The sequence below is a fragment of the Eubalaena glacialis genome, chromosome 1 (assembly GCF_028564815.1).
Source record: "Eubalaena glacialis isolate mEubGla1 chromosome 1, mEubGla1.1.hap2.+ XY, whole genome shotgun sequence".
Taxonomy (NCBI): Eukaryota; Metazoa; Chordata; class Mammalia; order Artiodactyla; family Balaenidae; genus Eubalaena; species Eubalaena glacialis.
In genome coordinates, this window is record NC_083716.1 from 194,480,090 (window position 1) to 194,505,736 (window position 25,647).

At 32.4% G+C, this 25,647-nt stretch overlaps 1 protein-coding gene across 3 annotated transcripts in view; it reads left to right on the forward strand.

Annotated features, from left to right (window-relative positions):
- The window catches only part of GULP1 (GULP PTB domain containing engulfment adaptor 1), a 258,080-nt gene extending 234,388 nt beyond the window's left edge, over window positions 1–23,692 (forward strand). For 2 of the 3 annotated variants that reach the window (XM_061203115.1, XM_061203123.1), the window contains exons 9-12: window positions 159–251; window positions 13,357–13,495; window positions 17,493–17,587; window positions 23,352–23,681. In XM_061203115.1, the coding sequence (XP_061059098.1) occupies window positions 159–251; window positions 13,357–13,495; window positions 17,493–17,587; window positions 23,352–23,423 (399 nt within the window). In that variant the 3' untranslated portion in view covers window positions 23,424–23,681. Of the gene's footprint in view, window positions 1–158; window positions 252–11,127; window positions 11,353–13,356; window positions 13,496–17,492; window positions 17,588–23,351 lie in introns of all 3 variants that reach the window. The other variant, XM_061203132.1, reaches the window with a different exon arrangement.
- The last annotated feature ends 1,955 nt before the right edge of the window (window positions 23,693–25,647 follow it).

The window sequence follows — 25,647 nt, forward strand, 5'->3', positions numbered from 1 at the left end:
ATCCCAAGCTTTATCAAATAAATTTCTCCCCGTGCACAAAAAAATACATTAAAATTTTAAATAATATGAAATCCTATTCATTAATATAGCCAATTTAGCAGCCAATATTTTCCAAGAACAAATGTCTGAAGATTATTCAATAATCATTTGCTTTTTAGATTCAAGACTTAGAAACAGAAAATATGGAACTTAAAAACAAAGTACAGGATTTGGAAAACCAGTTGAGAATAACCCAAGTATCAACATCTCCAGTAAGTATATAGAATACGTGCATCTTTTCCTTAGAAATAAGATTTCATGGTGATAAAACATGTCTGGATCATCAACTCTTCAGTATTCCAAATAATACTCTGGGATCAGTCATTTTAAACTAAATGTAGATAGAGATACAAGGTGCTGAATCAGATTAATTTAAACGTTAAAATTACCTAGATAGCTCAGATCAGAGTTGTTTTTCCATGTTGCTCTTTTCTCTTTTCTAGAATAATTCAGCCCTCAATTTGGTCTTTTCCTCTTTGTGACATAATCTTCTTTCATTCCAATTGATTACTATTTACTGAAGTTGATTTAATGACTGAAGCCAATCTGCCCTTGGAGTACTGAACTTCATTATAGAAGCTGGACTGTTAACACGGTCGAATTGGTTTCTTATATTACATAGCAAGGGCTCCTACTCGGAGTGACAGAGTTATATTTCACACACTAAAATCAGTGGTAGTCTCTGTAGACAACACTCAATATTTTTATAGTTAAATTATTTACTTTTGGTTTATCACAGATTTGAAATCATTTTCTCATCTTAAGGTATGATGCCATTATTTTGTGATTTTGGCTAAGGGAATTTTTTGGGGGGAGATAGAATTTAAAACAGTTGATATTTTTTTCTAGGCAAATATACTTAGGAATTTTATTCTCTTTTAGAATCATCTGTACTGATATTCTCCATTAAAATGTATATTTTATTTTACATTTAGAAATTTTAATATGTAACTTTTGGCATGATACTATGAACTGAAACACAATTATAGCATTTACAAACTTCTGAAAAGAATTTTTGTTGCAAATTTTCATTTGCAATTCGATTTTGGTTCAATCTCTAGGCTAACTCAAAAAAACTCCTTAGTATATATATGTATATAAATATATTTATTGCTATCTACTATTAGAATATTTCACCAGTTCATTACCATGAAGAATGTTTCTGTAAGAAGTTACATTTTGGGTTTTAAATTTGGTGTGCCATGGAAACGGGTCAAAAAACTTTTTTTTTCTTCTAAACTCACACTTTTCCATCTTCCACACTGAAACAGTTGGTATTTCCATTGCTTGGCATATAGTTTGTGACAATGGGGTTGAGACAGCCAAGGTGAGAGAGGTTGGGAGTGAGGTTCCAATGTTGCACAGTGTACCTCTGTAATGCACAGTGAGGTGCTGGAGCATCCTTTTCAAGATCTGGCTTTATTATAATATCGCTCCCTGTTTTTTCTCTTTACTACGATCATTATTTGCTTCTCATCAAGATGATGATATTTTCTTGCCTTCCCCATCACAAGGAACAGAGCATCAGCTCAAACTCTTCAACCTTCAGTCCCAAGTGGAGCAACATTTTTTAGGTCTTGTTGAATGTCTTGTAAGCCATCCTGTGAAACAAATTAGGAGTATAAAGATAAATGAAGGAGAAGTTACTTTTTCAATCAGTCTTAATAAGGTAGTTTTTGCTAGAATTCATTGCATATGAAAAGTAGCTTTACTTCAGTCTTTATGTTTACAAAGGAGTAAAAATAAGGTCCATCACCATTTTGGATGCAAAACCAAGCTTATTCATTATGTATCTTCTTTCTCTAGAAAGAGAGCTAGAGGTATCATGTTAGGGGGCATGGTAGGTTTGGGAAGAGCAGAGAGGTTTGGGACATGTTGATAGGACAGCACATCTGCCTTTTATCTCCTGAAAGCAGACACTGCCCTAGACTAGCAATGGGACAACTGAGAAGGTGGGGTTATGCGTGTGCACTGGTGATCTCACATGGCTACCAAGTCAGCTTCAGAAATGGCAAAGGGCAGGAAGAATGAAGAAATGACACTCTCTTCAGTTTCCTGGACCCTCTGGCCTAGGTAGCCGTTAACCAGCTCTGAGCTTGAAAGTTGGTATGTAAATGAGCACAGACTATACGTGAGTATATTCATTTATTCAGCAATTCTCATTGGTAGAGTCAGTTATATAAAAAACAATAAAATTATTCAAATAGCCAGTTATTAGAATGGATTAACTCTCCTAAAGTTGTCATTTAATAATTATCATAGGCATCGTGTTCATCTCAGCACTATGTCTCAATAGAATGCTTAAAAGACTATAACTAAAAGGTTGAACTAAGAAAAGAGAAATTATTTTCTCTAAATCATTCTTTTGCACTTAATACACATGTGTAGAAAATTTATTGCCTTATTGATCATTATGCAACTAGCTCAAATTATAACTTTGCAATCTATTTATATTCTTTCATCATAGTAATATCTTTGTTTATATTTTCTCTTTATTTTAACTTTTAAAAAATTACTTGTTTCATAACTTTTCAGCTCCTAAAGTCTCATTATGTGATTTTCGAAATTGCTGATGCATCTTCTTTAAGATTAAAAACTAGAATTTGGTTCTTAAAAGAAAGTGAACTCAACATTTTTAAATTGCTAACGATACCTGATTAATTCAAATGGTTTTGAAGATGCTGCTGTAGGTATTTATTAACTTGTTTTTAAAATTTTTTGAAGAGAATATGCACAAATATTTTTTTGCCTTTCATTTTCAATTTTAGTTACATAGCTGAGAAATAAATTAATATAACACTAAGTCCATCTATATTTCAACCTGTTAAAATGATCTCCCTTTTTTCTGATATTAAAAATGAACTAAAATAAATAAAATTAGATTACCTACAATTATTTAGTAAGTATGAAATATTGCCATGCTCTTAAATATCCACTCTGCTGAAGGTTTGTTAATGAATCAAACTATTGATACTGAACTTGAAAAATAATGAAAATTCCAAGTATTTAAAATATAAATTTATAATACATGTACCTCTTGTTTAATAGCTTGCAATGGGTCTTCAGTAAAGCAAATTTCTGTAAAGTTAGAAATGTTTTGCATACGTTCTTTCTTATGAAATGTGAGCATTAATTTTACAGGACACACAGCTAGGACACCAAGTACCTCACAGAGTCTAGCAAAATTCATGCACAGTAAATGACTATTGGACTTATAACTCTGGAAATGAGATTCTGTAGGTTTTGTTTGTTTGTTTGTTTGCTTGCTTGTTTTTCTCTCAGAGGACTGAAGACTAGAATGCTCCAAAATTGCTAAAGTTTTCAGCAGTTTGTTTAAAGTATTAGGCAGCAATTAATATATTAATTGAAGGAGCATGGAAGTAAATTATGAATGCCATTATGCACACTAAAATTACAATATAGGTGGGTTTGTTAATAGGATTAATTTGTCTTTAGATTCTCGATGGGTTTTCAGTGTGTAATGGTGAGAGGAACCCCCAAGACAGATGACTCTTCACAAATGACCAGCCCAAAACAGGCCTTAATTCTCTTGAGAGCCAAATTTTCCTAAGTTGCACAGAGGTAACTCTTTTGCCAACTCCAATTTGGAAGTGTTTCTCTATAGATAATTTACTACTATAATGTGGTTCATAAAAATAAGTACTTAATACAGTAATTTTCTGAAATATCAGAATTTGCGAGTCAGACACAATATAGTCCACATCAAGCAACTGCTAGTCAAAGTAAAATAGAAGATTTATCTCTAATCTTAGCTTAAAATAGTCTCTTTGAGAAGAGGGAGCAAAGAGAACAAAAGTAGGAATGGAATTTTGGGGGTTTTGTGGCATTAAAAGTAATGTAGAAAATGAACATTTTGTAAATTACTGGTATGGATGCTATTCTTCTTGTCAGTGTGTGATGAAGTAGCAGATAAAGTCAGTTACGGGAAGAATCAGAAAAATAAGAAACATTTTTGGTAAAATTTGATTTGATAACTAAAAGGTCACCAGCCACCTACCTTAGTAAGCAGTCCAAAGTTAAAGTTGAATTTCTGTAACATAGAACAATAGTTCAAAGGATCAGGTCTTCTAATAAGAAATTTCAGTCTTATAGATATTGATCCTATTATTCTATATTAAATCATAGATTAAAAGTGTGAGGCCCTGTTGAGTAGAATCTTCCAGATGGAGAACCTTTGTACTCTTAAGGAGTCACTGTGTAGGTGAGAACATAGATGTATTTCTCTAGTCTCCTCAGAGGCACCCTAAGGAAAGGTTGCTATTTCTTAGGTGCTAGCCTGCCAACCACTTATGTCTTATGTCCATCAATGTGAATTGGTCATCGATTTATTTTGAAGATGAAAACTAATTTTAGGTTCAAGCTTTTAAAGAAAATCTTCAAGAATCCTAAAAAGTTCTTTCAAAATTTACAATTGTGTAAATTTTAGTTTTGTTTTTATTTTTCCTAGTCCCACTAAGTCATCACTGGTATTTTGAAATAATAGCTTGGTGACATATTTTACGTATTAAGATGCATATCACTTTGATTTTTATTTTCTCACATTTGCCAGTTGCATACATTTGATATAGTTGTGATCTGCTATGGCAGCTTGTAACACATTTGTTAAACATCTTATATGACCATATGATATTCTAGGCCCTTGGGTTTTAGCAGTATATGAATTGCAGCTGCTATGAAACTTACATAGTATGGGGAAAGACAGGGAGATGGGTAATAAACCCATAGCTAAATGAATAAATAAATGTAGAAATTTGGATCTTATATAAGATCCAAATGAGTAAATATGAATAAAACAAAATAGAGCAGAACTGAAGAGAATGGGAGCTTTTTTTTAGAGACAGTGATCTGGGAAGTGCATTCTGAGAATGTAGCATTTAAACTGAGACCTGAATTAAAAAAAGTTAGTTAATACAAAGGGCTGAAAACAGTGACAAGAACTTTGCGCCTGGAGCATAGTGACAAAGAGACAAAAAAATTGAAGAGAGTCAGAGGCTAGATTTTATAGGGCCCTGTAGGCCATGTTTGTCTGTTTTCATTAATTGCAGTGAGAAGTTACTCAAAGGTTTTTAACAGGAGATTTGGGGATGAGCTGGCTGCTGTATGCACCATGGGCTGTAAAGAGGCCAAACTGAGGTCCCCAAAACTGTCTAGGAAGCTATCTCAGTAGTCTAGGAGAAGGAGAAGAGTAAATTGGCCTAGAATTCTATCAGTGGGGATGATGTATATAATAGCTTGATATATTTTGGAAGTAGAACTTTCAGGATTTACTGATGGATTGGCCGTGGACTGTAGAATAAAAGAGGGTCAAGATTGCCCCTTAGGGTTTTATCCCAAGCATCTGGGCGGTGGTGCCATTTTCCAAAATAGATGTGACTTGGGGGAGGTGAGTGATAACCAATCAGTAGTTCATTTTTGTTCGTGTTACTTCTGCCTACTGGGTGGCCGATGAAGACATTTATTAAAAGTTTGAATATTCAAATCTGGAATGTAAAGAAGAGGTCTGGCCTCATGATACAGTACTTGAGTTTAAAAGTTTACTCTTTTTCTATCATCATTTGGACTGTTGTTTATTGTTTTAGTTAATACACCCAGTATAAAATTTAGTGTGAGATTATAGAGTAATTTAGTTCTAGCTAAGGAAAGCAAAATACTTTTTTTTTTTTTTTTTGCTCAGGATTAAAATTAAAAGACATTCCTAACTACAGAAATGTATATTGTTAGTATATATCCCAAACCCTTTTTTCACTTAAAACCAATTCCTCATAATGAATGAAGGACTACTCCTATTTTTCATTTTTTCATGTGTAAACTGACGTGCTGTTTTTAAACTTGTTCTTAACAAACAATGCTTACAGGTCTCCTAAATATCACTTGAATGATTCAATCTTGGGTTCCTTTTCTGGCAAATGAAATATCCTTGATAGTACATATATTACATACCTCTGTATCATACTGAAATTGTGGAAATCTTTTCATTGGTTTTAGAAATTGGGTCTTCATTTTATACAGTCATTTAGATATACTGAGTAATTTCCGTTACTTGACTGTGCTGTTTTCTTTTTGCTGTGTTCTAGCGGTTTGGCAATAGATTAGAGGTTAGGTTTTCCACCGTTTGGTACTAATTAACTAGGAACAATCTGATTTCCATTTATTACATAAACATGGCAGTGCTGCCTGTATTTATATCAGAAAAAAAGGGTTTATTCTGCCCTCCTAGCCTCATGAACGCCTCCGGAAGATTGTTCCATTATAAGATGTGGGCATAGCAAGTTAAATCAAATTGTTCTTCTTGATTCTTGTGTCTGGATGCTTGCATTTTACTTTTCTGGCTATAGAAGGTTTTAACCAAATCAGACCTTTGCCAGGAAGTTAAATGAATAAAATTGTAGTCCTAAGAAATACTGGACTTTCTATTGCTGAGTAAAATAAATGTCTCCCTTTCCATTAAACCAAGTGTTACTGGATAAAATTCTACCTTTACATAATCAACTGTGTGGCCACTGATTAGGCTTGATAGGACAAATTATAACCTAAAATGTGTATTTCATTGTGGGTGAGTAAAACTGCCTATTTATCTTCCTCTGGGGTTTTCTCAACTGCTATTGAAGTCAAGATGGACAAGAGCAGATTGTGAGAACTCTCAATTATACAACAAGCCAAATGTGAATCTTTAAACAAAGGCATAAATTTTAAACATGAACATTGATTCAAGAACGTTTGTTGCCCACAAAAACTGATGACCAGTTCACAACTTTCACAATTGTTACTTGCACAAATGATGGTTCTAAAGAAGTAAACCCTGTGTAATGGGAAGAAAAATATACCTGTATTTCATTCCACTTCTGACCGTGAGTACCTAATCAAGTCATTTGATCTCTCCTTGTCCCAGTTGTCCTCTTTGGGATATGTGGATGATGATATCCATTTAACTTGCAAAATTCTTGGAAGAATGTGTAAGATAATAGGTCTTACAACTAAGAGACCAATGTAACCAAACTGTGTATCTAGAAGTCAGAAAAAATAACATACGTGGAGTTATAAATTCTAAATTCTAGAAGTTATTTATCTTTTTTAACACCTTTATTGGAGTATAATTGCTTTGCAATGGTGTGTTAGTTTCTGCTTTATAACAAAGTGAATCAGCTATACATATACATATATCCCCATATCTCCTCCTTCTTGAGTCTCCCTCCCACCCTCCGTATCCCACCCCTCTAGGTGGTCACAGAGCACCGAGCTGATCTCCCTGTGCTATGCGGCTGCTTCCCACTAGCTATCTATTTTACATTTGGTAGTACATATAAGTCCATGCCACTCTCTCACTTCGTCCCAGCTTACCCTTCCCCCTCCCCGTGTAATGGAGTAGAAGTTATTTTTGAAGCTTATTTAAAAAGTGATGCTGAAAATGTGCCATAATAGTGAACTTCAAAAGAATGAATCAGCATGACAATACAGAAGGATTTGCTAGAACATTTTACATTACCTTTATATTTCCCCATCTTTAGTGTTTTTTTTAATAATCGAAGTATCTAATCTTTAATGCAGTTTTTTTGTTATTGTTTAGATGTATTCAACATTAACTGATAGGATTCAAACGCTTTTATGACATTTCACCATTGTCATGTTTAGTCAAAGCTTGGAATTGAAATATTCACCATGGCCTAATGCACCAAGCCTCTACTTACTGAAAGAAAGAGCTATAAAACTGCAACAACTATGAATCTCAAATATGGGCACTCATTATTAATATGTCTTAATAACCTAATAACTTCTGCATAATTAACATGTAATTGTTGAACATAGAATTCCTCATTCCCCTTAGTATAATAATTCAGAGGCTGTGCACCTTCCTGAAGACCAAAGCACTTAGAATTATGAGCATAAAAGGATTAAACAGTAGTGCCATAAACTTCTGTAGGAAACTCCCAAAATTTTGGTCTCTAGCCATCTGTCAAAATACTGACAGAAGGCACAACATAAAAATATCAAGCCATTTTCATCTGAACTATGTATTTCATTTCTTAAAAAAAAATATCCTCAACCACTTAAAAATGGAAGATTAAAAAATGACTAGTTCCTGAACCCTTAAATTTAGAGACACTACTCAAAATATTTATCCAGTGCCAAAAATGCCACTGTATGCCATTTAGGGGCTGTAGTCACATATTCTTATTTAATAAGTGTAATAGCTTGGTGCAGAATCAGATGCTATTGAAATATGTCTATATACTTAGATTTCATTCTTATAAGGAATCAGATGTAACATCTAATTCCCTGACTTGAATTATTTCTAAGTTAGGAATGACAAAAACAAATGTCAGCAGAGCCCAGGCTGTGGCCTAAATAAATGTGTGAAATGGGCATGTGTGGAGTGAGGAGTTGGAGAGCAGACACCAACTTAAAAGGCACAGCTATTTGCTCAATACCAGTCTGTTATTTTTACGCAAGTTTGTGGGTCCACTTTCTTGATTTTCTAACTTCTAAACAAACTCTCTGGATTTTAATGTACAACCTCTTAATATTAACCTGTAAGAAACTGAATCAAGTCCTATTTTAAAGACCTATGTGACCCAAACAAAAAATCTTAGTTGACCAAATCTAGATTACTGATGACCCAAAGGAAAATTGTAATAATTAGTGTTAGAGTTTTAAACTTTAGATACCAAAATTATTGATAGATAGCCCTGCTTTACCATTTTGAAAGTGAAAATACTTCTTAATTGGGGTACTGAAATATTCGATTATTTTCATATTATATACATTCTTCTTTTATATAAGTATACTTTCTCAAAGGAAGTAGAATACAAATATTAACACCATGAGAAAACACTAGAGCACTTTTAAGTTAGGTTATGTTGGGCTTCAGTTTGTTTTGAGGCACCTGGTAAAGATGTTTTGATGAATACGAGTCATAAAACAATATAGAGTACTCCCATTTATAAGCCAAATGATACCAAGGACAACTTCCACTTGACATCTTTTTACGTTTTTCTCAGTACAGACATCCTTATCAATTTATAGTTTAAGTTAAAAAAAGTTTCTGTGGTATACATTAAACAATAAATATTCATTGACATTATATGTCAAGTATTCTAATTTGTTATACAGAGTATTTTAGAAAAACAAAGTTTTGTCCACCAGGAGCTAACAGTTGTTACCTATAATTAAATAAAAGGTGGCCACCAACTACAAAAGTTTACAGTGAATTATATAGACCATGAAATAGATCTTAAAATTATATACATACATGTATACATATCTATAGATAGATAGATCACTATAGAGATCAGTAGGGAAAGCAATCATTATGTAACTGTATATGCATATTAATAGAGTGATAAATTACATAATTCAGACCATCAGAGACTTGCTTCCATACTGAGTTCTTTCCTCAACTTAAATCTCTCACTTTACGCTTCCTTTTTTCCCCCTCTGCTTCCTGAAATGTGTGAAGAGGTGACTCCTAGTTTAAAGATTCTTTCAAAGTTGTTTCTCCTAACTATAATTTTAGTTACAACCTTTCACCATGAGGTTTATCAAAAGCCAGATTTGTGTTGGCTGCCTCCAAGTCCTATTAGTGTTGAAAAATCTCTGCAGTGTGACTTGTAGCTGAGAAGGCTGGCTCCAAGTCAAATCCTCTAGGCCCTACAAAGTTACAAAGGCTTTCCATGGCAAGCCACATGGGAGAAAGCTGCCCTCCCCACCCTAGATTCAGTGCACTGCTTGGAGGAGTTGTAGTCAGGGACTCAGCCCCCTTCACCAGCCAGGCTGGCCACACTATTATGCATTAACTGCATTCCCAGCCCAGGTGCCTCCATTCAGAGGCCTCCTTATTGGAGGCCCTTGGCCAAGGCCTCTCTTAAGTGCTTCATCTTTTGGGGGCCTTGAAGATGCTTTTCTCCACTAAGATTCAGTTTTCAGTATTTTCTACTCCTAGTTCTTTTCCCTTTGCTTCCCTCTGCACCCCCATCTCCCCCTCCCCAAAACAAAGCAAAACAAAACCAGCAGAAACCTTTTGTTCAGGGCTCCCTCCGGAGAGAGATACTGTCCTGCTTCTGTAATGATACTCCTGACCTTTGCCCAGTGCCATTCACTGGGGAAAAATGGGACATTGATGGAACCAGAACCTTCTTTCTGGCCTCTTGCTTACACTCTCATTGTAAGTGAATAAAGGCTCAATTATTACATACTTTCATTTTGGTTGTTGTTTTAACTGACCACTCTGACATCTGGCCACTCAGCTCTGTCCAGCTCAGTACTTGACAGTAGCTTTCCATGATGTAATGGAAATAGCTTCCAAAAGTCATCCAAAGACTGATGTGCAGACCCAGTACAGTGTACTAGTTGCTTATTATTATTTATTATCTCTCTGATTTACTTGAGATGCTTGACAACTCCCTCTGCCCATCCCCCCAAAATTTTACCATTTGGAACTTACTACCTATAGAAAGGGCATGATGATTGGAGTCAGATTGTTTTGAATTTTGACTTTGCTTCTTACATACATAGGAGTAGCTCATAAAGAGTTTATGGGCCTTGATTCCCCTATCTTTATTATAATATGGACATAATATTACTAATACTAATACTTCAAACGAATTTTTTGAGGATTAAATCTAAAATGTATGTTGTAGCCCTTTTCGAAAATTCTACAAAGTCTTAACTTACACCAGACTTTACTCCTACTGACATATTTTTTTCTTGTTGGTGTCCTTCCTTTTCCCATCTCAGTACACAGAGGCTCTCTCAGAAATAAATCTTTAGGCATTTGTCATTTTTCTCTCCACTTTCTTCCTCTCAAGTCATATTGAATGTGATATTTTATTTAAATATCTAAAAATGTAATATTTCAGTGAAAAATCACCAAATTAAACAATCCAGAATCTGAAGACTCTTGGCAATAGGAAAAAATCTACTCAAACTATTTGTTTTAATTTTAGTAAAGTTATTTTGAAAGTACTTATCATTTTCACAAAATATCCTAATACATTTTCATATATACTTTTTTCTTTTTCCTCCATGTCTTCTTTCTTCTCCTTAGTATATTTTTCTGTCATTCCTTTACAGCTGCTGCACAAAATGTCTGATCATGAGCAACACGGGTTTCAGAGATGCTCACCTTCTTTCTGGCGTAGAACTGATGATTCATCTCCCTGTCTAAATATTTCTTCCATTACTGTCACTCCTGTCAACTCGCCTGATTCCAGACTATCATTGGGATTGTTAATACCACCACCTTCTAAATGTGGCCTTTCCAAGCCAATCAGTGAGAGCAGCATCCCAAGACCTCATGTAATTCGCTAAATAGAAAATTCTTTTTATTATCCCACTGATTTTTTTAATTCTGCCAAAATATGCCACTTATATAGTAATGAAAAAAAATCAGGTATGTCTTGAATCGATGTGATGTGATCTGGGGCCCTTGTGTGCCATTTTTGCATCCTCTGGTCATCTGATATCAGAGAGTTTCTAGTAGAGAGTGGTGGTCCAAATCCACAAAAAGATGAAATAGGACAGGGCTTCCCTGGTGGCGCAGTGGTTGAGAATCTGCCTGCTAATGCAGGGGACACGGGTTCGAGCCCTGGTCTGGGAAGATCCCACATGCCGCGGAGCGACTAGGCCCGTGAGCCACAACTACTGAGCCTGCGCGTCTGGAGCCTGTGCTCCGCAACAAGAGAGGCCACGATAGTGAGAAGCTCGCGCACCGCAATGAAGAGTGGCCCCCGCTTGCCACAACTAGAGAAAGCCCTCTCACAGAAACGAAGACCCAACACAGCCAAAAATAAATAAATAAATAAATAAAAATTAAAAAAAAAAAGATGAAATAGGACAGGTACATTCAAAGATCCATCAGATATAGCAATTGGGAAATTAGGCCATTGTTGAGACTCGCAAAAGCTGTTTCAGTAGAGTTCAGCGAAAAGAGCAAAGTCTGGAATGATCTGAGTTGAGGATTGGATGAAGTAAAAGGGCAAGAAATGTAATACCTCCTTCAAGGACCTCAGCTTTGAAGGGAAGGGAAAGAGAGATGAGAGACGAGAGGAGTAAAGAGGCACTGGGTAAAGACCTTTTTGGTTGGTTTGTTTTAACAACAGTCAAGATCTGAGTATCTTTATATCTTGACAAAGAGGAGAGAGATGGAAGCCAGGGGAAATTGAGAGAGAGGCTGATTAGGAGAACAACATTCCTGAGTAGGAGGAAAGAGCTGAGGGATAAAGTTGCCTCCAAGTCTTTGGATAGTATTTGTAACTGATAGACTATCCATTAAAGTTAAAGTAAGTTGCTAAAGAAAGGGAGATGACAGCAATTTTCCTGCATGAAAAAATGTACTAACAGGTTTATTAACTGAATAGCAAATCTATCGCTCTTTACACACAATCAGCCTTTTATCTTCACTACCTGCATCATCTGTGAACCAGTAAATAAATGTATTCTGAGAACACAAATTATAATATGAACCACTCTAAGCAATTCTAAACAATGTTCATGTTCTTATAAGAAAAATAAAATTTTCTCACTATTTCTCTCCAAAATGGGAATTCTCTTTCTTTTATATCAATAGATGATATATATATATAAAATAATTTTTTTCCCTATATGACAATCAAAGTGATGATTGTCTCATTCTTACATTACATCCTAGCCCAGACTGGCCCAGATAACTTAATCATTTTGTGATTATAATTTATTTCACAAGGTAGCTATTTATTGTAGAAAACGATGAAATCTTATTCGAAGAAGAAAAGTCACTGCAATGAATATAATAGTTGGCTCCATTACAGTTATAAGTACAAATTAAAATAGACTCCTTAAAATGTTTTTAAAATCATTATCACTTGCTTTTGAATGGTTATATTTAAGATGCATTGCTTATGTTCGGTTATTTCTGTCTAAATCTTGTAATCTTGTGCAAAATACATTACTGAAATCAGGGTTTTATGTAAATAGTTTCTAACATGTTTTCAATTCTCTGATATAAGTGGCAATTATTTCTAGATATACAAAAACTCCAACATATCTTTTATATCTGTCTAGAATAGTATTGTCACCATTTTTGCCATCATCTTTGAGAACATTTTTGCAGAAATTTTCTTGCCAATGAGCATTTAGCATAAGTGGTTGAGTCATATGAAATTGCCAATATGTAACTATTTTTGATCTACAGAATGGCAAGTTCATATGACTCAACTGCATTTTTTTGTTGTGCTTATATATGTTTTATATGTGTATGAAATATTTAGCATTATAATGTGTCTACATGGAATACTACCCTAATTCATGTTATCTTCATTGCAGGCAGGCAATGTGACACCTAAGTCTCCCTCCACTGACATCTTTGATATGATTCCATTTTCTCCGATTTCACACCAGTCTTCAATACCTACTCGCAATGGCACGCAGCCACCTCCAGTCCCTAGTAGATCTACCGAGATTAGTAAGCTTTCTAAACAAATCAATATTCTTTGCTATATTTGTGTACATTTTAAATGTTTAATTAGCACTTTATGGGAAATTATATATCTTAACAAGCTCACTAAAAATTTTAATCACCGAAGAATTATGTTTATATATATGTGCCAAATTCAGTTATTTATATTTTACTTAATAATTGAGAGTATACTACTAAAGACATCACTATTTGCATTTGAAACTATTTTATGAAAAAAGATATTTTGGTATAGGGTTAGTTACCTCATAATACAAAACAATTATGTTTATTGTGTTGGGGTTATATTTTTAATGTTTTTTTTAATGATTAAGAACAGTCCTGTGGTAATTATTTTAATCATTTTGACTCATCATTTAGAGCTCAGTTTAAATTTTTTTTTATCATAGAGTATATGGATAGTCTTAGTTAAAGAAATATATAAATCTATGAATTCCATGATTTATTTATTTATTAACCCTATGTAAGTGTTCTTTCTTTGATATCTACAAAGCTATAAATGCATTGCTTTTCTGATTTACTTTCTGTATATCTAGAAGGAAAATAAAAGTCTCTCTGACGAAGTAGAAAGCATCTAACAGATGTTCATCATCAATGTCTTGACTATATTTTGCTCTGTGCCCTGTCACAGAAAGTGAAAGAATAGTTTCCAATGGCCATGATCAGTCATCAGGTCTAAAGGGGCACTGAAGAAAAGAGAGTTTTACATATTTTGCTTTATTGCATCCTCTCTGGTTCACATTTGAGACATTTTCAATGTAACTCTGAAGTTTTAGCTTAAGGCTGTAAAGCATTTCAGAGCCTATAGTTTATTTGTTTCCCCTGCACAACTCAACAAAGTGCATTGCACATTTTAGGTATTCAGTAAATTTCAGAAGACTAATTTGTAAATACAAAGTAATAACATTAGAACTTTAAAAATCAGTGTACAAAAATATTTCAATACTTTTGTTGAAATACAGTACATTTAAATTCTTCTGAATATATTTTGTGTCAATGCAAAATATTTTTTTCAAGGAAATAATCCATAATATACACATCATGGTGTGTTTTTAGAAAATGTTGCCAATATCCTGATATCATAATGGGGTATTTTTTGTCCTTAAGAGTGTCCCAGATCTCTTCCTTTACCACTGTTTTTTACTTCCTTGGACTGCATCAGTGTTTTGCTCATTCATGTATTTAATTCAATGGGTATTTGTTTAGTACGTATGCTAGACTTGGGTTACATGCTAGAATTTGAAATATAAATTAGAAGTGTATCCACAATGGCAGGTTTTAATCTGAGTAGAATATAAATTGAGAAGAGTGAATAGATTTTAAGATACTTAGAAGGAATAATCCATCAGGATGGTAACTGAGAGTTCAAACTCCATTATGATTCAGGATTTTGGACCAAATGTTGTTAATGGGAAAACTAGAGGTAGAGAGGGGGAAACTGATGAGTCTCTTTTAAATGTTAGTGAGTTTGAAATGCCTTTGGAAAATCTAGGCAGAGATGGTCAAATGGTTTTTACGGATTTATTAATGAGAAACTGAAGTAACATCTTGCTATATTTTTTAATGTCTATCTATTCCAAATGCCAGAGTTTAGTAAATACAGCAGTATATCAATAGAAAGATTAGATAGATAGATACATAGATAGATAGAAAGAAATGGAGTTCTGATTACCACTGTATTATATCTATCATTTATCTATCAATCATCTTCTTGTCTATCTATACTAACAATTTAAGGACAGATTGTTCAACTCAGTTTTAATTGTAAAATTGTCTAAAACTGTAATCCAGTGGGGTTTTAGTAATAGGACTTTTTCTTTAAATGAAATCTTAAATGTATTCATTCATTTATTTTTCTTTATATTTTAAATACATAAAAGCAGAAACCTACAAGATTGTTCCTTAGTTTCTCTCCTTACTGCTTGAGAACCCTAGTAGTTCTCCAGAGCATATTTTTGATCTTCGAATATGTATCAGACTTTAATTAATTTGTTTAATATCATCTTTCCTAATTGATTATAAATTACATGAGGGAAGGTACTTGACTCTAAAGTCCTTTCCTCAACTGCTTTAATCCACTGCCTAGAAAAATGTATGGCACATAATATGTGTTCAATAAATATTTAGTGGATAAACAAAAGAATGAGTGAAGTATCACCTATTTTTTATTCTTTTGCTCTTGTATTAGATTAAATAATTTTCATGTCATTAATTACATAGCAAATATTTTTAAATTGAAAATTGGACTTATATGATGTTTTGTTATGAATTTTAGATCCATCTGAGCTGACCAAAATATGCCAAAGAGCTCTGTTATATTTATTAATTTGCCTGGTATTGATATGTCTACTTAATATGTAAAGTAGTACTTTCTTGACTTGTGGGGGAGTTGTGGACCCTTGAGAATATGATAAAAGTTAAACTCTTCACAGAAAAACACAACATGCCCACTCATACAAAATTTTGCATTGCATTTCAGGAATGTTAAGGATCCCGTAAGCCCATCTGAAATCTCTGGTGATTTTGAGTCCCAACTTTAGAAAACCTGTGTAATGAGAGTCTCTGTTTCTCCTGACAACTCTATTTCCTCTTTATTAATTCATTTCTTTTGACAAGCATCTACCACATGTAAAGCATTGCTTGATGTGTTCGTGGTACGGTGGTAACCAGGATGCACCTCCAAAGAACAGTTCCTCTTTTCTCTAAGTTCTGGTTTATTGCCTACAATAAACAGACTGAGGAAAATAAATAGTAACAACAATAATAATACCCATCAGTTATATGTACGGTGACAGTAAATTCCCATTTGTTTAGGAGTACCCTGTCTTATTCCTTTCATCCTGGTGAAACTTGGTAGCACTCCTTTCACTCTTAAAAGTGTCTTTATTTGGAAGATAAATTATATGTCCTTTTTATTTATACAATACTTACCAGAACCAGGAGCTTCTAAACATTTTACATTTATTAACTTAATACATGAATCTGAAAAAAAAAAATTGTAACCAGAGAAGCAAGAATCTTTCACAATGGGAGTCACAGAATGATTTAGAAGATATAATAGAACTCAAGTAGCATAAATATTATTTCTTACAAAGCATTTAATTTAGAGAATATAGTTTCCTGAAAAATGAAAGTCTTGATACATTATAAATTCCCTTGCCCATACATAATTTAATTTTTTGTCAGTTAAGGCTGCATTTGAATTGATTCAGAGGAAAGAAATTCCTTAAATTTAAAAAAAAAATTTAAATCATAAATTAAGTCATAGTCCTATCAATTACAAACATCAATTTTAACTTTGATACTTTAGTGATTAAAAAAACAATGCAGACTTTAAAATATATGCACAGAGAGCTTTTTGATACTCCATTACTGCTATTTTTTAAAAGAAATTTGTTTTGGGGGATAGGAGGCATTTTTAAAGAACCTGTCTCATTGTGGTTATCTAGGAAGGTGATATGATTTTATACTGCATGAGATGATGTGCCTTAATTTTTTTCTGGCTAAAAGGTGAGATTAAAGTACATGAACTGTGAGTTAAACTACTTCCTAATCTACTAGGTCCTACATATTGCTTCGCTATTGTGTTGCAGAGTCATCAATAAGTGGAATAGAGAAGTTTCAGTGAGTAATACGTTAATTTTAGTACATTTAAATTGCTTCAGTAAAGTGTAGGTATTGTAATATATTAATTATCAAATATTTGGTGAATTTGATATTAAGTCTTACTTAAAGACACAGAAACCTCTCTGAATAATAATTCTTTGTAACCAAATAGTTTTTAAATCGTTATAAAAGCGGATCTTTGCTTCCTTGTTGGTGTTTAACTAGTCTAAGCTCAGGAAAGCCCAGCCTAAAGTGTACGTGTGGATAGGGGCTCATTTGGTCATGCAGGTGCTTCTTTATATAGTCCTGCCTTTGAAACCTAACTCACCCCAACTCACTCCTTGTCATTTCATAAACTAAATTATTTTCTTCCTTTTAGAACGGGACCTGTTTGGAGCAGAACCTTTTGACCCATTTAACTGTGGAGCAGGGGATTTCCCTCCAGATATTCAATCAAAATTAGATGAGATGCAGGTGACTATTTTAACAGATTGGCCCATAAATATATTTTTTTTTCTTTTTTCTATGGGACTAAGAGAATGTTATTTCTAAAACTACCCTTCCCTTGAACAATTATCAACTTACTTAAAATAATTACTTTAAAATAACAATAACATACATTTAGTCCTAAAAATACTCAGACAGATGCTAAAGATAAGGTTTCGTTGTGTTTTGTTCTTAATGGTGCGATTTACAGTGGCAAAAACATGGTTCATTTTTTTATACAAAATAACATAAATTCTTCATGAGTTAATTATTCAAAATCCAAAAATTAAAAGGTCATTGCACTAGATTTATAAGATTTGATCTCAGTCTTAATAATTATGAATTTCAGAATTGTGAATGGGTGAAGGAAAATCTTTGTAAGAATGAAATCAGTCTCTTAAAAAGAAGCATTGTAAAGGGAGTCAACTGTATGGTGATGGTCAGAAACTAAACTTTTGATGGTGAACACACTGTGCTGCATACAGAAGTCGAAATATGATGTTGAAATTTCACACATGAAATTTATATAATGTTATAAACCAATGTTACCTCAATTAATAAATAAAGCTGAGAGCTAAAACGAAGAATTCCAAAGGAGGAGGGGTATAAAATAATAGGAAGCATTGTAACTATAGTTCATAACTTCTGGGCTCTTCTTGAAACAGCAGACACCAAATGACAGCTTCCTTAGGAATGTAGTCCAATTGAGTTTTCATTTCTTTCTCTCCCTTTTATTTTTCAATTCTGAATTGTTCTGAAAGTTTGAAGATATTGGTTTTAAAAGCTTTGTACAGTGGGCCATGATTAGTAATTAGTCTTATAAGTACTATAATAAAGTCTTCTCTTTATATTTCCCTTTGCATTTTGATGAAGTTATTATATCCTATTTTTCATCAAAAAGACAATATATAAACGATAGAATTCAGGCAGAGACCAATTATATGAAGCTGATTGAGAAGAAGTGATGAAGAGAAGGAGTGGTTTTTATTTATTAGGCCTGGGTTAATACATTCACTCTCTATGCTTCATTTCCTGGAAAAAAACAAGTTGAGGGGTGGATTATGATCTTCTAACACATAAAACACTGCTTCCTGGAAAGATAATAAATATCCTTTCACTGATTTTGGACTGAAGGTGTGAAGCAGTCTTCTTTTCTAGGTATTATGTGAATTTCCTTATTATTCTAGATATAATAATGCCTCTGCATTTTAAAAGTTGGATTGTTTAACATACCTTGAGGTTTTTAAAGAATATGTTAAAACAAAAATTTCTCAAGTTGGGTGATTTATAATTCCCTTTTGCATGAAAAATTATTTTAAATCCTTAATATTGACTTAAACTATTTCTATAACATTTCTTAAATATTTTCAAAACAAGTTATATACATTTTATCCTTATAGTTCTTATACAACTATTAATTCAAAACTTATAAATTAAATAAAAGCAAAATTACAACACCTAATAAAATTCAGATTAAGAACTTTAATATAACAGCATGGATTATTTTATTTGGCTGAAACTAAAACCACCAACATCATACTTCTGTTGATATCAGCATGTATCTTGTTTGATGACACAATTTCCCCACATCTTTTCGATAGTTAAAATACTATGAGACTTTCATTGAAATAGTGCATGATTATTTAGTGAGAATGCTTTAGTTATTTCATATGAAATAAATTTATTTTCCTTTTCATTAGTTTTACCAATTATGTTTGTACTACCTTGGGACTAATGCTTTTGTAAGAACAAAAACAAACATGGGCACTGATGTGGTAGTATTTGTTCTCAAAGGTTATACAAAACACAAAGAGTTTCTATTAATGTTTTTTTAGATTTTCGGACAACAAATGTTTTCTATAGATGTTTGAAGATAAGCCTGTATCTCCAGATTTTTGTAGAAACCCAGTTTGAGAAACACTATATTGAAATGATTTAATGATATGGTAGTCAAATAATGTTACACTGTGCTATTTTTGCTTTTGTTTTTGTTTTTGTCATTTCTAATATATTCTTAATGTCTTTTTTACTCTTTTCTGCTTTCATGGTGGGTAGCGCCAGAGATGGTTGGTATATTATTTTCATAATAATTTTAAACAACTTATAACTTCTTAAAGCTAAACCTTAATATTTGCATGCTTTAGTTAATAAATATTCAAAAAGCAGTCTCACATGTATATGTCTGATTATTAGTTTTGTTTAAAGAGGTTTTATAACCCATATTTGAAGTTATTTTTGCAATGACTCAATCACTATTGCATTGTCCACCTCATTGCTTGTCTGTTCCTTTTAGTCCACGATGTGTTTGCAAGGTCACTTTAATTAAAGTAAAATAATATTTTATCTAAAGTTTATAACGACTTTTGTTATTAATCTTGTTAGCCTAATTAATTGAATGCACACATTTAGCTACTATTTTTATCTTTGCATATAATGTAAAAACTTAATACAGTATAATGGGTTGTATAAACTACATTGAGTTAATAAACCTAATGAGATTTTGGATTTTCCTATTTTATTTACAGAGGAAATCGTAGAAATATCTCATGAATGTAAGAATTTAAACAGAAATGTTAAGCCATATTTTTTATAAATTGTTAGAAAATTGATATTTATTTGAAATCAATTATATGCTTATATGATTTGACATAATTTAAACTTCTTAGTACATGTCACTGACAGGCAAATCAGTTTAATAGTACTGATAGCCCAGAAGTGTACCTTGTGTGTTATAATAATTTAATACATTAAAAAAGGAGAGTGACAAGTCAATGAAAGAATTTTGCCTTAAGTGATGTTAAGTCAACTGGTTAATAATTTAGGAGAAGATCAATGTATAGCTGAAACATACAACAAATACTCAGATAAATTTTAGAAGCCTTGGGCAGTTTAAAATTTTTGAAATACAATTAAATATATATCAGACTTTTGAATTGGAAAGAAATTTTTATAAGGAAAAGGAAAATATGTACCTATAGTCTCCTATAGAAGGTCTTCTATAGTTCTTTTAAATTTTCTCTTTAAAAAATATAACTATATCATGTACACATGATTAAAGTAAGTAGACAAATGATTAGGAAACTAAATAATCAACAGATAAATAAAAAAGCATAGCTCACAAAAGAAGACCACAGATGGCTATATACTTGTGGACATGTTAAGTCTAATCAAAGAAAACATACAAATTGAGAACTATAAAAGCTATTTTAATCCAGCAAACTAAACATTATATTTTTTTACTAATATAGAGTGCAAATGAAATTGTGATGAAACAAGCACTCTAAATCATTGCTGGGCCAGGGTCAGTTCACAGCATCCCTTTGGGGAGTAATTTGTTATTAATACTTGTATTTCTATTTGATGTCAAAAAATTTAATACAGTCTATTCTGAGGAGAAAATAACTATGAATGTGGAAAATATCTATGCATAAAAACATCCAGTCAACCTTATTTATAATTATACAATACAGGAAATAAATTATATTAAAATTAATAGAACATTATAAAAATCATCAAATTAGTTTTACAGAGACTCAAAATAATCAAGTTTGTTCTACTAAGATTAAAAAAGAATATAGAAATTTATATATAATACATTAAATAAGTTATATATAATATATAGTTATTTATATTAGTATTAAATATTTTTTAATTTATAGGTAGAAAAAAGGGAGACTCAAAGGACATACTTCAACACGTTAATTGTTGCATATGAGTGTTTTTTTCTTCCTTGATATGCTTTTCTCCATGTTTCAAAGTAAGAAAATGCAGTTGGGGAAAATATTTTATATAAAAATACATTTTTAATAATATATCAATAATAAAATCATTATTTTGTGTGATATGAGTTTATGATAGTTTCCATCACTACATAAATTAAATAAGCCTTATTTTCATTCAGACGTTTAAAATTCAAGAGGATATGGAAACCTTAGAAGGATTTAGAATGCATTGTCATGACTTACTAAATGAGGCCTAGAAGGAAGGGTCAGAAAATGTGTGGGAACAATTTTAAGAGGAAAGAAAACCAAGGAGCCATATAACAATGTGTCTGTCAAAAGGGATAATTAAGTTAATCTAAGAGGACTCCTAAAGAATCCTTATAAAAACATGGAGATATTCTCGTAAGTGATATACAAACATTTTTTGTTGAAACAATGACCCCTATTTTACTTTGATTACTATTCTGCCTTTCATATACTGATAACACATTGATAAATAGTATTTTCAGGGTAATTGAAGTGATAGTGGTTTAATTTCAGAATGAACTGATTAAAAAACAACGGTATCAAATCTTTCCAAAGGTAATATATATCCACATTACTTACCTATCTATCTATCTATCTATCTGATATTCCAGAAGATGATATAGTACATAGATCCTCAGATATCCAAATATTTTAAAAAGCAGTTTATTTACAATATTTTGAGTTTAAAGTATTGACTTTTCTAAGTATTTGGCAGCTGTTTAAAAAAATATGCATACATATGGCAAAATATTTCTCTTGTGACCAGAATAGGCTTTTAAAACAATGGTAAGTACTCTGACTTTTACTTAACTAAATATAATTTGTATTCCAAGTACCAAGAAGTACTTTTGAAAAACCCTTAAAGTGATGGCATTGCCGTGTGGTCTTTGTGCTTAGACATAATGAAGAGTGTTCTCTAAACATTAACAGCGAAAAAGGTGTGGCTTGTATTTTGTAATGATTTTCTTCCTCTATATGATAATGTTTACATTGGATTTATAGTAAGTACATTAGATACCTGTTCTAAATGAAAGTAACTTGAGGAAATGCAAATAGCTATGCAATTGGCTAACACACGAGTAGATACCATCTAATTAAACAAAACACAAAGCAGAACAGAGGACAAAAGCCTTCTCTTTGAGAGAGATTTTCTTTTCCTCAGGAATAGACTTTTGTCTACATTTCATTTTATGAGCAAGGATGGGGGTGGGGAAGGTGGTAAGACCAGAAATGGCCCATAGTTCAACTACCTTATACAGAAAAGAAGAGAGCTGGGGAGTAGAGAAGGACAAACACCTTTGCCACTAACTTTTAACTCAAAAATCTTCAAAAAAATTTTTTTTCATGGCAATTGGGTACTTGGTCTCAATAAATCAAAAGCAATTTAACTTCCAGAAGCATCTAAAACATGCTAGAGGTGAGTGGAATTCAAAGCAATAATTCGCAGCTACAAGCAGCTACAAGGCTAGTAGAGGAAGCTTTCTCCATGGCAAAGTGGTCTGCAGTCCTGTGTTACACATAGGATACAGCATTGCATTTAGGGAATACAGTGCAATTTATTTTACCAGGCTCTGGATAGTGGTAACCAAGAAGAAAAGTTGAAAACTATCAGGCTGTCATCACCTTGAGGTCTAGCTATCTTACTTATATGAATATTGACCTTTAAAGCCAAGGAATTTAAGCTACAGTAGAATGACATAAAGTAGACTTCACTGAAAAGAAACATTTAAGTCTTAAAATTACTTAATTCCACATATTTCTGTTTTCTTCTATCTCTTATGCTTGCTAACCTCTTGTATATTTAAAACATTTAAAATGCTAATGGGTATAAAAGCATTTGATAAAAATTTGACAAGCCAACATTTGACATATAATTATTTCTTAGTTGATCAAAACATGAAGATTTCAACTTCTGCTCATAGTCTCTTTCATTTATGGATTTTTTTTTTTTTTTTTTTTGCTATGAGCATTTCCTATTTTCATGATTTTACTTTATTTTGCAGGAGGGGTTCAAAATGGGACTAACTCTTGAAGGCACAGTATTTTGTCTCGACCCATTAGACAGCAGGTGCTGATGTCAAGAACAAGAGGTCTTGAGTCTGTTAAATTTGTTTTGTATACATATCTATTATTCATTATTACTTGTGACAGGTATTATACATGTACCAATATATTTTTGAATCTCATAACTTCTGAAAATTATTTCAGTAAAATTTCCTCATACTTTCACTGTTGTACTGTAGCATTTTGTTTTAAAAACAACTCACTGTAAAGTAAATCATACTTTTATGTTCCTTTCTGTTTGTTTGTAGAAGAATTTATAACTGAAAGACAAATTATCCAAATATCTGCCTGTGTCTGAGCTCTAAATAATTAGCTTCTTCAAATCTAAGTTCATTCTCTAGGATGCTAGTTTATTACTGATTTCCCAAAAGCCATACCTTAAAGATACCTTTCAGAGTCCTAAAGAGATACACCAATGCCAAATTAAATATGTTCTATATTCAAACCAATAAACATGTTACCATTCATTAGACAGATGTCATTTTATGTATGAAATGTTGTTCATATTATTGGGAAAATGTAAACTTTGAATATAATACCACCAGATCATTTTTAGCAGGTAAAATAACAAAAATATAAATTCCAATAATAATTAAACTAAATGTATTTAGAGTACTTATTAGTAAAATCAAGGTAATAATGTTATTATTATCAGCTACACTCTAAATATTTTATTTATTTCATACATAAAGATTGTGGAAAAAATGAAAATTTGCTATTTACAAAACACTTAAAATAAAATTTAATTTTTAATAAGTTACATTACCAAACATCATCTGATCTGAAGTTTCCAGAAAAAACATTTGGAATATATGCTGTCTATAGTTGCAGTATCTACTACCCATATATACTTTACCAAATATATTTTTTCTGAACTGAATAAGACTATCCTTCTTATATTTTCTCCTTTGATAAAGATATTTTCTCACCAAAGTTTATTTTGTGATGACCCATTAGTTTTGATACTGTTAAAAATCTATGGCACCTGTTCTTTATGAATTATCAATATTATTTAGCAAATTTAATTTGTATCTGTTTTGTTAAAGTCAGAATCTCATTTTTCACAAAAATGAAATTGCTGCTCAGTTTAGTATTTAACATGAACAATAACATTTTCTTGCAGCTGATTTTTTTTCTTTTCTTAAATCCTAATCAAAACCACTTTTTAAAAAAAATTAATTAATTGATTTTTTTTTTATTTTTGGCTGTGTTGGGTCTTCGTTTCTGTGAGAGGGCTCTCTCTAGTTGCGGCAAGTGGGGGCCACTCTTCATCGCGTTGCGGGGGCCTCTCACTATCGCGGCCTCTCTTGTTGCGGAGCACAGGCTCCAGACGCGCAGGCTCAGTAGTTGTGGCTCACGGGCCTAGTTGCTCCGCGGCATGTGGGATCTTCCCAGACCAGGGCTCGAACCCGTGTCCCCTGCATTGGCAGGCAGATTCTCAACCACTGCGCCACCAGGGAAGCCCGCAGCTGATTCTTGATGTGCTGATGAACTCTGACTTTTAAAAATGTTTGTTTCTTACACCTTTGCCCATTATGTAACAGACTGTAATTTGTACTGAGTGCAGCAAAATTTATGGTCAAATTTATAATTTATAAATTTATAATTTGGTTCATCACATTATAAGAAAAAAAATTAAATTAATGAAAATATGAGCTTAGATTGAGGGTAGATCTCAAAAATGTTTCTTCTCCTTTAGTCATGGGAATTTTCTTCACGTGCTAAAGGTACATTTTCACTAGGAACAGAAATCAAATAGGCTTATGCAATATTATATTTGTATGTATCCCCATAATGTTCTGTGGTGTATATAAGCCTTCTTGTTTGCTTTCTGTTATCTGCTAAGTTGTACCTTAATTAGAGGGTAGTATATGTTTCATAAAGAAGAGTCTTTATAATTTTGTTTGTCATATAGTATTTTGGAATTTGTATAATGAGGATGTTTAGAAGCCATATTAATGGCTTTTTTTAACAGATAGAATTTGTATTTTTATTGTACTTTAAAAAGCTTTATGTAATAGGTATATATTTAGTGGCGATTTATTATCAATGGTAACACAATAGAGTACTTTGCACACTTAAAATATGTTACTGTACCAATTTTTAATGGTAATCAGTTCTGCTACTGGCATGATTAAATAGTATATAATTGGTCATTAATTATGAACATTTATTTCACCAGTGCATTTTTATGAAGATACAGTTGCAAATTGTATTTCTATGTAAACTCAATGA